The sequence below is a fragment of the Dromaius novaehollandiae genome, chromosome 1 (genome assembly GCF_036370855.1).
Source record: "Dromaius novaehollandiae isolate bDroNov1 chromosome 1, bDroNov1.hap1, whole genome shotgun sequence".
NCBI classification, from domain to species: Eukaryota; Metazoa; Chordata; class Aves; order Casuariiformes; family Dromaiidae; genus Dromaius; species Dromaius novaehollandiae.
The window spans coordinates 89,584,040-89,599,179 of NC_088098.1; the positions used below are offsets into that span (position 1 = coordinate 89,584,040).

Genomic DNA, 15,140 nt, shown 5'->3' on the forward strand with positions numbered 1-15,140 from the left:
AGCTGCTAAAACATGGATTCAAGAGCCTAATATTTAAATACACATTTGGACAATCAGGGCCTCTTCATGTACGCTGCAAGGTCCTGCAGGCCTGGCTACCGGGATTCAGGGCCATCGTAGGGACAGTGTAGCTGGGGACTGCCTGCTTCCCATGGGACCTGCTTTTAAGCTGAGCTGTGACCATTTGGCCCTTGCCCGAGCTATGCCACGGCAAAGCCAGTCTCGAGTTCCACTGCAGCCCTGCCCCTGCCTGGCCACACGTCCCACCAATCCGGACCTGCAGACCAATGTCCCAGCCTTCCCTGGCCCATCCCCATCCCCATGGGCCATCGCAGGGCTGTGTTAGAGCCTGGCTACCATGCCTTGGCTCGCCCTGCTCCCTGGCTCGGGTGCTGCAGCATGCAGCCCTCGCTGGGGAGGCCCTGCCCGGCTGGCATGGCATCGCACTTGCCTCGCGACTCCCCAACCCTTGGGGAGCAGCCAGCCCTCGCTGTTCCCTGACATGCACATCCCTGCTCAAGATCTTAAACACATTAATTCTTCTGATCAGAAAACCCCTGACAGGCCAGAAAAAGTGATAAAATACTTCTTGTGCTCTCCATGCAGGTGCTAAGCTCTCTTTTATGATTAATTAGCCTTCTGACTAGTAAACATACTTTTAAATTCAACATAAAAAAGTAGAAATGATTATGTTGGCAGTGTTATCCATAACCAAGTTTCAAGATAAATCACATTCTAATTCTATGTTTTCACATTTGTAAAATGTTTTGAAACTCATTTGAAAATTTACTTTTTTGGCTTGCTTTCCACCAGAAGAATTTAATATACAGAATCAAATCTCCTCAGCTACTTTGCAGTTACCCAAGAGCTAAAAAAGAATGACTTTTATCAACTTCATAAAATTCTTCTTGTAAAAAAGCTATTTAGAAACATTTCCTGTGAGAAAATGGTAGCTTTGCATGGGCCCAATCCTAGCTAATTCAACCAGTGGAATGAATTAGGATAGTAGCATTTAGAAATCACAATAAGCATAAAAACTAGAAACCATTTCACTAAGAATCTGCTCAGAAGCTCAAGGAAATCCACTGTAAAAGCCTATACATTGCTTTCTCTAATCTATTGTCTTAAATGCATTTTGGATATGGGTACCTGACAGAAAGGTGATTCCTCAAGAACAAATACAAGTGCACTTTCATTTTAAAATGCACGTTCGAGAATTCACTCTCCTAATTACGAACTAATGAAATTCTTTCCTACTAGCCTTTAAAACAAATCTAAAATGTCCATTGCATCTTCTAAAAAATCTAACAACAACGTGAAATAATTATCTCAAAGATACATGCTTTGTGCTCACAGTGTGTTCTCAACTACATGCTTTAATATGAAGCTGTATCTATATGACCAAAGAACCAAGCAATAGAAAACCTATATTCCTAAAAGCCCCTGAATACATCTTCTTCAGCGAAATGATAAAAATAGAAGTAAAGCTTACTGGATTTCGTAATACATTATATGGGAATTAACTCCTGCATTTGCATGGGGCACCAGTCACATTTTGAGGGCCTACAAGGCCTCAGAGCTTATACAAATTTTTAAGCGCTACTGAGCACTACAGCTCCCGTTGAGGAGTGAACATAGTATAAAGCCTTAATTTTTGAACCTCAAATCACAAACTACAAGCAAAATGACATTCTTAATTCAAAGACTAGGGCATCCATGAGTAAAAGTAAGGTATTCTGATGGTATTGAAAAATGCAGATTTCAACTTTTCTTTATATGATCTGATGCATTCTTTTAATCCAACCAAATACCATTTTATGGCATACCATACTGCATCACTGCTCTCATAAAGTACAATTTAAAAAGTGAAGTGTTAAGTATTTTCATTCTGCAATTTTTACCAGTGTTATTCCATATATATCACCATATGTGGGACACATTTTATTTATGGAAACTGCCACCACTCAGATATTCGAAAGTAAACAGACTCTTCTAAACGTTTTTATTGATTTCTTGTCTTCCTACTGGAAAGCCAGTACCGCAGCATTTAAATGCTAATTCAACTGAAAGAAGATACCAGCGGTATCTTCTCTGCTGTCTTCTGCCTACCATTCTTAAAGTGCAAGTCTGAAACTTCTTCGCCTGCTGTTACCTGCTGTGTGACGTTGTGAATTTTAAAGATGCTTTCGTCAGATGGTTTAATTTCATGTTATAGTCTGAAAGTTGTTCAGATTTGGAATCTGATTTTTCACATATATTGTATGCAAAGCCGTGCCTTTCTAAATAGTACATGAAGGGCACCTGAAAAGACAGACTTGCTGTGAAACAAGTTTAAAATATTGCATAATAAAAGAAGCTGGATTTGTACTGGAACTGGAAAACAGTCTGGCATGTAAAATAAGGAGCATTCTTCAGCATGGCATCTTTTGCTCAGTGCGCCAATACTCACAGTGCTAGGCTCCACAAGAGAGAGATCAGTGACAGAATTCAACTGACTAACTTTGATTTGGGAAAAAATAAAAACAGAAACAACAAGGCTGAATTACTGAGCTGGATCTGGTTTTGCAGATCCATAGGCAGAGGTTAAAACATTGGAGTCTTGAAGCATGCACCTGAACACACCAAAGTGCGCTCAAAATAGTTTCCCTTCTGATGGAGCCAAGGAAGGAGTTGCTCACCAGCTGGCCATCAACAGTATGCTGTCCTCCAGCAGTTTGCTCTCTGTGTGTGCACTGCGCATACTCATGGCCAGCAACTGGCATGAGCTTCACTGCCAGTGAAGACTTGGTGATGATGTGGTCTGCCAATCGTAATGAATCACAGCAAGTCAAAATCTGTTCTTTCCCTCTTTGCAATGCCATCAGTTGATAATGTAGCCCTTGGGCAGCAGTTTGTATCACTTGACTCAGCAGCCAAGTTTTTTTTCCTGTTTCAGCTATATTTCTGAAGGAAAACGTCTTGGCCTATCTTCAGCAGAGATATATGGTGGCTGTTTTTACAAACACAGGCATCATGGGAATCTAGAGAGCAAAATGCAATTCCGTTATGAATCCTTGTGTATCATGAGCATTAAAAAGATCAAAACCAAGACTGGAAATAGAAGGATTCTGACCAGTCAATCTATAACTATGCAGATCAACCAGTTTTATTCCCATGAAGCAGAAATGCTAGCCAGTACAAAGACTGTTGCAGCTGTGAGGCTTGTGAGCTGTGAGCGTAAGGTAGTTTCAGTCCCAAGTTCTTGGTGATCACAATTTTGAGATTGGTTACTCCGACAGTTTAGTCTGGGTTTTGCCTAATATTAGAGCAGGTATGCCAAAGCTGAATTATTTCAGTTTTGACAATTTATTACCTTTTCAAGAACAATTAATATCAATCACAGTAAAAGGAACTTCTATTGTGAACTGCAGTTAATCTTAATAACAGTTACTGCCAATAAAATTTCACCTGATTTAACATTTTAAAGATCCAAATATAGCTTGGAAAACAACATGGAAGGGCTAAAAAAGGAAACATTTATACATTTGTCAAATCCTCCCTGCCAAACGTTCTCCAAAAATATAAAAGCAGAACAAATTCTGGAGCAAATTAACTTATATTTATCTAAAATAGATATCTTTGAACAGTAACAGAAATAAAAATTGAAATTAACTCCAGAAAAAGTCAGGTACTATAGGCTTCACTCATCATTGTAAAACTACATATACAATAATGCCAAGTCAGTGAACTCTTAGCTTTCAGTAAAAAGAGGAAGTCTGTAGCCTGTTTTTGGAGAAAAGAGCGAAAAGATGAATCCCAGTGACACACACAATAGTCTAATTACACTGAGTTATCAAATGTTTTGTTTTAAAGTGCAGCTCATGATTTTTGAGACCTAGAGCACAAGTTTGAACTCCTAGTGTTACAACAATATTGTTACAGTCCATTTCACTTTGATATTCTCATGCCTGCAAAATCTGGGTTGCAAATACTATAAGGAAATATGTATATTCTTCAGAACAGCTCTTTTTGTTTTAGTCCTCAATGTGTCATGAAAATGCTTTTATTAGTTTCAGCTTTTGTAAATTATTAATTGCCAGACTACATTTGACACGAATGCATCTCTTTAAAAACAAATAAAATATCTGAAATAATAACAGAGGATTTGAATGGCATATTTATGGGAATTTATGTTACCATAACTAAGGAAAAAAGGAAAAGTATCTATCAATACTTACCAAAGTACAAGGAAAGGAAGTGTGATATGCACACCACAAGCAAAATGAATGTATTATGGCTACACCTGCTTACTTTCCACCACATTTAAAAATCAGCTACTAGAAAACAGCTTTAAGCAGCGACCTTTAAGACAGTGATCTCGCATTAAAGAGATCAATGCAGACTAGGCACTTTCAGAAAAAGTCTCTAGGAAAGTGCTGAACTCCACCTTCTGAAAGACTATGGGTAAAATGGGGAACATTTACAACTTTTTAAAAGGCTAAGATTTCACTGCAGGGTCATAGTGGTTGATCAGCTAATATTTTTTATTTGAGGTTATGTTTCTAATTGCAAATTATAGCACCTATGCACTGGTGGGTTCTCATGGTTAAAATTTTCCCTCTCCAGTTTGTTCTTTATCAAAAAATTTCTGTATGTGCACATATGTACAATACGTATGTATAATTATAGGGACTCCTTATTAGGAAAAAAGTCAAAAAGCCTTTTAAGAAAACAGGGAAATAAACCCCTAAGAAAAATCCTGAATCCATTTGAAGTACAGGAATACACCTGTAAGATGCTATCAGTTCAAATATTTTCATACTCTTCACTTGAAGATGCACCATATACATTTAACTTTCCTTTAAAGGTGCAGACTTAGTGTTACATTCTGCTACACAACAGGCACTTCTCCAAAGAATTCTTCCCTTTGGAACTGTGACTGTGCACTTCATTTCTTAGGGATTAATGAAACACAGTGATGCATGACATGAATTGCTTATACAGACTGCAGGAAGAGATGCCAATCACCTTTACCTGAAGTGGGAGACTTGCAACGCTCTAGCTCCAGGGAAACTGGACTGTCACTGAGTTCAGTCAGGCCTGAAAAAATGGAGTTAAAAAGTTAAGTTACAATCTAACAGGGCATGCTTCAACTTTTGTGGTTGGTGGCATTCTACACTTCAAAGTCAATTTGGAGAAAGGAATAGTGTGAAAGGTAGGGAAATATCTGTTTCAGAATAATTGCAGTTATCAGACTGCCAGTACAGGAATTTAGATCTGGTTTAAAAACACACCTCTTAATTCAGAGGTGTGATTAATTCAGATTTGTTTTCTGAATGCCTCTGGGTAGACAAAGACTGACTGTACCTAATGAGTGAAAACAAGTAAATACAGCTTAAAATTTAAATGCCTGTGATATAAATCAAATCAAACTCTTTCATCCATGTCAGACTGATGTGGAAACAATTCTGTATGCTTCCAACTGCTGCAGAATGCAGGAAGGTAACCATAAAACAGAAAAAAAAAGACAGTTCTGGTGAAAGAAGAAAGTAAATACAAAAATACCTTCTACTATATAGTATTTGGGTCTTTTGTATGACTTCACACAAGGTAGCTCATTTTAAAGAGCAGACACAAAGATAATGCTGCCTGAATATAACAAAGAGTATTTTGGGGCAAGACACTTTATATATTATTTATTCATTTGTGCGAGGAGTTCATTTGTAGCAGTCTACCATGGAAGGTGACAAGTAACGTAATCTTAGTTTACACTGCTTGAAAAGCATGGGCTTGTGTCTGTGATCAAACTAAGATATACCTTTGGTATAGATTGCATGTACATGATTAAACATGCCCTTTGGCATGCGAGGGAGGGGAATCCTGAGCTTGAGTTATCCTTTATCATGGGCTAACTGTTTGAGTAGTCTAATGAATGTCAGCCCACAGAGAGATGCACATGCTGCGATACTGATTGTGAGTCTACACACAGAGTCTAAGTTGAGGTACCCTTGAAATCAAATATCCTATTAGGCCTTCTCAATATGCTTTAATTTGGCACCATACCTCTCGCAGTGTGACATGTTTTAACTTCTATGGCTTGTAGACTGTCCACCTCTGAGATACTTGCCTCTACAATCTGTCTAGACTCTGTGTTAAAAAGATACTTTCTGGTACCTCTCAGTCACCAGTGCTGGTCTCTTTTCACTAAAAATAGTGGGACCTTGATGTAGGTGCTGACATTTTTATTGCAGTGTAATTTCAAACTGCTCTAAAATATGGGGACAATTGTGAGAGAACTTTGGCAAAACAGCAGTACGGCTGTAGCCTGTTAAGTAAGTAGTACAGGCATGTTTGCTCCTGACTTTTACATCACAAAAGATCACAGTCTGGATATTAATGTCAAAAACCAAAGGCTTTTTTTCCTCATTTTGAAAAATTTCTTTGAATCGTTCTTTGATTCAACTTAGAATCTTTGAGAGTTTTATAATCCAATCAGTTCTGAGTTGCAGCCACTTCTGGAGTTATGACAGAATTCAGGCACTGCAACCATTTTGGGAACATCTCTACGTGCAGCTTTCTTACTGCAAATCTGACTTCTACCTGATTCTAGGGACTTCGTGTGTATCATTTCAATCTGCAGATTTGGGACATACTTGATCTTTTGTTGCACAGCTTTCTGTGAGATACAGTGTTAATCTGACACAAATGTATAGCATCAGAGGCTTTGGATAAATAAAAAGAAATACTAAATTCTGTTTCTTTTCCAAACTGTATTAAGTTATTAAAATTGTAATACTTGCAATGTTGTGATTAATGAACAATTTCTATATTGCATAGAGTTAGTATCAGTGACAGCTCTAATGTCAAATCCCAGCTCAGATTTTGCTTCTAAATATAATTTTTTTTTGTAAGCTCATTAAAACAACATTACCACTCAATCTAAATTATGCTGCTGTGAACTATGTAGGAAATGCACCAAATCACACCACTGTTCTGAAAAACCAGGAGCAACCACAGTGAGAATACCACAAGCTCTTTGTGCTTGAGAACAGTTTTACAACTTACTACTGTAAATGTACATTTCATGGTATGATATTTTAAAATATTGAATATGTGAACTTCTCTACTGACCTGCATTTGTCAAGCCACTATCATCTCTAATGGCCACCAGCAACAGATGCTTTAAAAGAAGTGCAATAAATCCCCACATTAAGCAAAAGTGGCTCAATCTGCTCTGCACAAAGGCATTATCTTGATCTTAATACTTAAATTTGCTTACGCACTGACACTTGGAGAATTTCCACTATCATAAGTCTTTCTTTTAACTAAATTATCATTATTATTATAACCAGTTCCTTTCATCATCCATGCAAATTTCCAAAGTCTTCTTTAATCTTACTACATTATCAGCCCCAAAGACGTTCTGTGACAATACTTGTGCAATCAAATAATTCACTAAAAGGAATAAACATACCTTTTGTCAACTTTTGATATGCCACCTTTGATTTCAGTACATTTTGTCTTTTGTTTCACTTATGAGTTAAGAAAGCAAGCTCTCAGTCTACCTTCTTTGTACTACTGCTTATTTGCTACAGACATTTCATTTTTAAGGAATCTTTTAAATAATTCCTCATATGTAAATATTTCCATGCAGCTCAGTTTTCTTTGACTCTTTGAGAGACTACAACAGGTACTGAAGTTACACTGGAAAAATACTTTCAATTTTCATTTTGAAATTCTGTAGGCCCAATTTGTGTAACCACAAAAACAACCACCTGTGAGAAGATGCACCCACTGACATCAGAATGAAACTGGCTTTGATTTGAACAGATTATAAATATAAGAAAATCATGCAGTGTGAAAATACTGCATATGAGGCAGTTTTAAAGACGTCCCATGAACACTTTTAAAAGTTTCCTGTGATTACCATTTTCCCTTTATCAAAGAACCAAAAATGTACTGTGTAACTTGGAGTAACAACGTTTGTAAATTCATCACTTAAAATTTCAGTCTCTATGATTACATTATTCGGACTGATCATTTGCTAAAAGCACCCAAAGCTGTCACATCTTTGCTTATAAAGCTCATAAATATCCATAAGCCAGTAAGTAAGCCCATTGTTATCCTAATCCATTTTCTCCACACTGAATTGCCATACTATGTTTGATTTATGTTTAAATATAATGCATACATCGGAAACTATAGCTAGTCGAGAATATGGCTGTTCACTTAAAACTCAGCCTACAATATCTTCTAATCTGTTGCCAAGTGTGATTTAAAGTGTTAATTACTGATCTATAAGGACTCATAATATAAGTTTTCTGTCTGCTTCTTTCAGAGCTAGGATACTTTTGCTCACATCCTCTCTACTGGCAGGTCTGAAGGAGGAATGAAGACTTCTCAGTGAAAAGTCTGGATTCTGAAAACTCGTTTCCAATGGATCAATACTCTCTTAACTTGCTGACTTTTTGGATGCTTCATAAAGACTAATCATTTTCTTGTTTTGTCAACAGATAGGATGAATTCCTAATAAGAAATTGCCTTTCTTTTGCAAGTTGCTATTTTTATCTTCTGCTGCCAATACTCTCTCTAGATGCAGTAAATGTACTTGTTTTAATATTTCAGTATATGTTATCTACTGCTAGCTAATAACATGTACAGCTTGATTTCAATTAAAAAAAAACAATTCTGCACTACTTCAGAATGAGTTTATTTGGCTTGGCACATAGTCTTGCTACAAAGGAAGGTGGCTGCCAGCCATTGTTACAGCAAATAGAATGGGTTATCAACAACAGAAAGCTATCTCTGGCTTTCCACTTACCCTTCATTTCAGCCTCTTACTCTCCTCAGATTACTTTCCCTGATAGGATCTAATGGTCCTAAAACAGACATTTCAGTCTCTCTCACTTTATGGTCAGAGTTGAGTCCATTTCTCCTTCAAATTTCTTTCCTCCTTCTTGCTTCTCCCTACCCACTTTCACCTCCCAAATCACAGAATGTGCTGTCTGAATGCTAATGTCCAGTTCCGTTCTAGACCCTTTCCAATCTGGTTTACACATGTATATATTGCTCTTATCAAGCTCTCTATAGATTTATTGGTCAAATTTCAGGAAAATTATTCCACTATTGTGCTTTGTAGATCAGATGCCCTTGACATTGTTGGTCATGTCTTTCCTTTGGAAAACCTATTGTCTCTGAGATATTGCTTCTTATTCCTGTTTGATTTTTTTTTCCTCTCCTTCTTCAGTTGCGGGACAGCCCAGACTGAAACCTCAGCTCTTCCCTTATCTATCTATCCCAGTATTTGAACAAATTCTCACCTACAAACAGGGTCATAAATATCTTTGTTAGCCTAATAATTTATAAACACAAATCTCTAACCTGGATTCCTTTCATCAAAGTTAGAGTGGTATTTCTGTCCTCCTAAAATTTACTCACAAGTGTCCAAACATGAACTTATCATGGTCAAGATGAACTCTAGCTCTTCCTGCAGAAACCTTCTCACTCTTCACTATCTTATCACAGTAAACAGCACCACTGTCTTCCCTTATACTTAAATCCATAACGCTGGTTTCCTCCTTGGAACATCACACTTCTTCGTCCCTCAGATTCAGGCTGGATACAAAACTGTCTTCTTTTCTTGCTGCGGTCACCTCCAAAATAGGACTGATGAAACTGTAAGTATCTTGGTCATTGATAACATCGTCTTTGGCTTTAATACCTGTAAGTCTGATTCTCCCAGGCTGATTCTAGCAAGATTATCTTTTTGGTTCATTACTCTAATTGAATCAACTTCCAATATGTCTTTCCATTAAGTTCCATTTTTATTAAAATAAGCCTCAATATTTCAGACCTCATGCTTATGTTATCACGATTGATTCCTGTTTTTGCCTTGACAATATCAACATCAACCGCACAATTTCAAAAAAAAAAAAATTTTCTCTTCCCATCACCATCCCTTATAAGACAAGATAAACTCCTAATCAAAGTCTGTAAATCTGTCCTCAATCCCCCCCTTACACATGATCGGTCATATAAGATATACAGCAAAGCACAGCCTGAGAATGATTTAGCAAATGGAGATTTGGCATAATTACCGCTTACTAGCTAAGTTATTTTACGTTCTATTATGAAATATTTTTGCCCTGTTCTTTGTCTTATTGTCTGGTGTGTCTTTTATATCATAAGCAATTTTGGGTCAGGGACTGTTATTATATTTGTGCAGTACATGCACCTGTATATATACTGACTGGCAAAAGCAACAACAAAGGAATTTCTGAGAAAAAGGATGAAGCTGCAAATGACCCTGCAAAAGAGGCAGACTCATATACTTCAGTTATGACAAATCCAGAAAGATTTTGGGGACTTTTCTGATTTTGGAATTAAAGGTAGACACCAGATACTGCATTTGTAGCTGCAAAAAACTTGATGGTCTTTGTCAGTTTGGATGATCACATTGGTCTTCCCTGGTCTTAGAATTTATTAACTTTATTTTGGGGAAAAAAACCCCAAACCTATGACTGCAGTCTGTCCTTCAGGTTCTCTCTTACAGACTTGAAATAAACCTAGCAAGACCTGATTAATAAAGTTTAAGACATCATAAACCAATGTTTTGCACAGACTGCTAAATGTATAACTGGCCTAGGCTTTTAAATAAATAGTCCATCTTTTATTAAGTACTATGAAATAAAAACATAGAAATCAGTTGCTGAGCAATCAGTCTACAGAAAGGAAATAGAATTTCTAGTGCGAATGTACAATTGTATTTTAATAGATATATGACTCCATATTTATGCAAAATGATGAAACAACCACCACGCTGTTCTATCTTGCCTACACTGAGTATTTAATTTAAAACTGCCTATACAATTGTTCTAGGAAAATTACTTTAAAAAGAGATGAATAGGAGGCATCCTGGAGACCTAATTACATATAAGCATTGCAGTTAATTAAGATACATACAGCTCATCCATTGAACAGTCATTTTAGCAAAATTAGTTATAGCTTTGTTCATCACATTCTGCAGTGATGAATACTAATATTTAAATTTCATATCACTCTATAACTTAAAAATTTAGAAATATTAAAAACATTAATTTTCATAAGTCTCTTTGATGAATTTTTTTACCCACTTTACATTCTCTACTAAAGATCAGAGTCATGGGATGGTTCCTCAAAGCCAAATAGTCAAGATTAAAATTTAAAATTTCACAGCACCCAGTCCAATGCTTATTCATTTAAACCACATTGCTCTTCTGAAAATAGGAAAAAATTAATTTATAACTACAACCACACAGTGCCATTGCAAAACAAGAAATGCTTCATATAAATAGATGAATGCTGAAACAAATACAAAAACAATGGAAGATACTGTCATCAATAACTTAACATTATTTAAAAAACATTTTTAAGGCCCAATCTACCTCAAGTAAATCAATGGGCATAAGAAGAAAACAGATCTGAAATAGCTGTATAATATAGAAAATTGTAAAAATAAAGCACGATTGACATTACAAAATGTAATAAATTTGCATGCATGCTGAATGTGTTTAAAAAACACATTACAAAGCACAAACACATGGGTTTAAGTCAGGCGTATTCTGATCATGATAAAGCTATTTGCCTAACCTTTATAGAACTTACTCTGATAGGAAGTACGGATCCGTTTCGTTAAATCTGGATAAAAGTTAGACAGGCCACGCATGCAAAAGTTGTCTTTGGAACATGCCAGTACACCAGCATCAGCAGCAGGCAGAGGAAAGAGAGAAAAAACAATCTAAAGTGAAAGGAAGTGATATCATAACCAGCATCTAGAACAGCCAAGGTGAAGAAATTCCAGCAGATGCTTACCTTCAGATCAGAAGATATAAGAAGAAAAATAATTAAAAAAGTAAAGGATGTGGGATGGATGGTGAGAAAGCAGCTGAGGTTTATTTCAGATGCATAATTTCTACAGCAATCTCAAAATGGGTATTCTTAACAGTCCTTTATTGCCAATGGGCTGCAGTCTACCAGCACTGCATAGCTGGAACGTTGCCTTAAAGGACTGGCCAAGAATCTCTCTCACAGAGAGCAATCCTGTGTGGTGCAGTGCTGATACAGCTATTTCTACATCAGTCACCCTCCACCTTTTGTATAGGGCTCGGCAGCATACTGCCTGTGGCTGCCCAAGTTATGCCGGGAGCTGCCATGAGTCTGGCCGGCCCAAACAGAGAAGTTAAAGGTGGCTTGAAGCTGCTTGTCTCTTCTCTCCTTAGCTCTGCCAAATTTAGGTGTTAACACTTGGCACAGAGGAGAACTAACTTTGCCATGATTAAATGCCTATAAGGTGAGATAAATGGTCTTTCAGGAACAGCAGTAAGCCTGAAGAATTGCATTTTATTCTCTTTTACTTTTTTTTGGAACACAATCTTATTTCCAATGAAAAAAGTTTCCATTGCCTTCATGGAGAAACGGTATTAGATGATTCAGTGTAGGGTCTGCTGATGAAAATGCTGATGTCATAAAACCACTATAATCTGCTGCTTTTATGATTTTATGGATAGATTTAAAACTGCATATTTTCAAACACTTTTTAAATCTAATTTTAAAACTTCAGAACTATATGAATAACATTTCACAATTATGTCTGACTCAATTATGTTACGATGAAATATGTAGAGAAAAAAGACCTGAAAGATATAAGACCTTCTGACTCTTTTTCTCACACAAGTTTTTTTTTTTTTTAAGATTAATAAAAATTTATGCCAAAATTTATCTGTGCTGATGGACTGTTACTTCTAACATGCAGTGCATAATAATAGCCAGGAAGATAAAATACGCTCCTCTTAGTGTCATATTTTAAATAGTGGTACAGCTGGATTTAATGTTTATATCGAGTTTTACTTCACTAACAAAATGGCTAATTTGAGCTGCTTTTGCTACAGAAATAACATGTCTCTCAGGTATTACTTTATCCTTTAAGCACACCTGTTTGTTCAAATACCAACGAATAGCTTTAGGCAGAAGATACAATTAAGTTTAAATTGAAGTTTTACCTCTTGGTTTGAACTTTGTGAAACTTGGAAGAAAATTGCATACATGTCAGGTGACTGTCAGAGCTATAATACACTGCTTTACTCATTACAATTTCTTAGAGACTCAGCTAAGTGGATTACTTGCTGACCTCCATCCCAAAAGAATAAACTTTGTGAAACATTCTGTTTTTGAGAAAGTGTCAGTACTGAAAGCATGTCAGATTTCTTTCATCAAGTTACAGAAATTCTGTTGGCTAGCAGATAGTCATGCATTTGAAAAGCACTATAAGAAGCCACAGGCAAAAAACCAAAGAACATGTCAGGCTCATAACCACCATATTTCATCTCCTACCTGCAGCAAACTGCTTGCTTTTGCGAGGAGAACGGGGTTGACGCTGGTAAGGATCACTCGATCCATATAGGTCAAGGGTTCCCATACTCAGCAGTACTGTCTTCTGCATAAGGTCCACTACAGCCAAACCATTGCAGTTTCCAAATGCCACTCTGAAAATAGAAATGTTCCTCAAAGGTATTAATAATATGGAATTAAATGGTGCAAACAATAATTATTCTTCATTGTGCAAAGAAGCTTTCTAAAGAAACTTCTTAAAGCTAGTTTTTTATAATTTTTATAGATTTATTATTCTGAATTTGTAAGCTTGTACCATGAAACAGAATAACTGACATTCCAAAAAGCAGAGTGCCCATTTTAATTAACATTCTGTGCTACATATATTGCAATAATATCTAAATGTTGCTTTACTGAACAGTGTAATTCTAATAATGCTGTAAATACTGTAATAATGCAAATTAAGACTACAGATCTGAACATAGATCTTAACAAGTAGTTGTACATAAATATAAAATACAAACATAGATTAATATAAAAATAAATGCATAAATGAAAACATTTAGCTAAAAATAAATGATAAATGGAATATGTTAAACTGTGTTGTGGAGATATCCAGATCTGAAGGATATTTATAAAACTTCTTTCCAAGCCCTCCAGTGCAGCTACAGTACAGATTTCCGCTAAATCAGTCTGCAACCCTCTGAAACATTTCCACAGACAGCATTTTGATGGTGGTTTGAAATATGGGCAAGATCTCTCAACTGCTATGAGATTACCTAAAATCTGGAATGCAATCTCAGTATGAGGAAAAAGAGGTGGGACCATTTCTTTCCTTTGCTGTCTAGTCATTCCCTTTAGAATTATGTGGCCCCTGCTTCTGCTCTATTGCATTCTACTGATTTCCTGCTGACACTGATTTCAGAAAGGGGGAAGAAGTTGTGTTGGACCAGCAGCACTTTCTCCTCCTCTCCCACAAAAGATGCTTTCTGTTCATGTTTTTTTCACAGCTTGGAAGGGGTAGAGGTTGGGGGGAAACAAAGCATGGATATAGCTAAGGAAAAAGAATAAAAAAGGGAAAAGGAACAACAAAAAAAGACACTAACCATGTCTCTGAATAGGAACTAGGAGAAAACCTGAAGTTAACCATAGCATACGAAATCCCCTCTATTTCAGCAGATATTATCTTTGCTTCATACTCTCAGTAATACATTGAGCCTATTTAAGATTCAGTATTAAAATAGACAAACAAAATTGACTTATTTCTGTTTAAATAATGGCAAATAAATTCACAGAGAACTTTATGGTTATCCAAAGAATCCATATGCCAAACTCCTGGCACTGCATTGCTGGAGACTCCATTTAAGTAGGAATTGATTTTATTCTATGTGAGTCTTTCCTTTTCTGTCAGACTACAGCTTTAACTTCCAGATAGAAAGAATCAGGGGCACAGCCACCAGGAAACTCAGAATCCCAAACCATAGCCAATCAGACTAGGAATCATTCCTGATGAAGTTCCATGATTTTAGGTAAAAATTGATGAAGGCTGTCAGTTCAAAGGACTGCAAGATATTTGGGCACTCAGTAACCACTAAAACTGAGCTGTGCATTCACCTCCATCTGACTCTTCTCGATATAGCTTCGAAATATCTTTAAGGAGATGCCTTAATTTGTATGTAGAAAAGCAGTATGAAGAGAAGTAATGAGATGGAGGAAGGGAAACGGTGATAGATATATCTTCCTTTGTTGCACGTTTTCTCCCTCTACTTCCATCATGCAAAAGAGGGTTCCATATA

The 15,140-nt window shown here is 36.6% G+C and overlaps 1 protein-coding gene across 6 annotated transcripts in view; it reads right to left on the bottom strand.

Annotated features, from left to right (window-relative positions):
- STXBP5L (syntaxin binding protein 5L) overlaps window positions 1–15,140 on the bottom strand; it is a 207,800-nt gene that overhangs the window by 39,545 nt on the left and 153,115 nt on the right. For 3 of the 6 annotated variants that reach the window (XM_026103445.2, XM_026103447.2, XM_026103449.2), the window contains exons 18-20: window positions 13,348–13,499; window positions 11,623–11,694; window positions 5,014–5,079 (exon numbers count right to left, since the gene is read on the bottom strand). In XM_026103445.2, the coding sequence (XP_025959230.1) occupies window positions 5,014–5,079; window positions 11,623–11,694; window positions 13,348–13,499 (290 nt within the window). The remainder of the gene's footprint in view (window positions 1–5,013; window positions 5,080–11,622; window positions 11,695–13,347; window positions 13,500–15,140) is intronic. The other 3 variants (XM_064519788.1, XM_026103448.2, XM_026103450.2) reach the window with 1 other exon arrangement.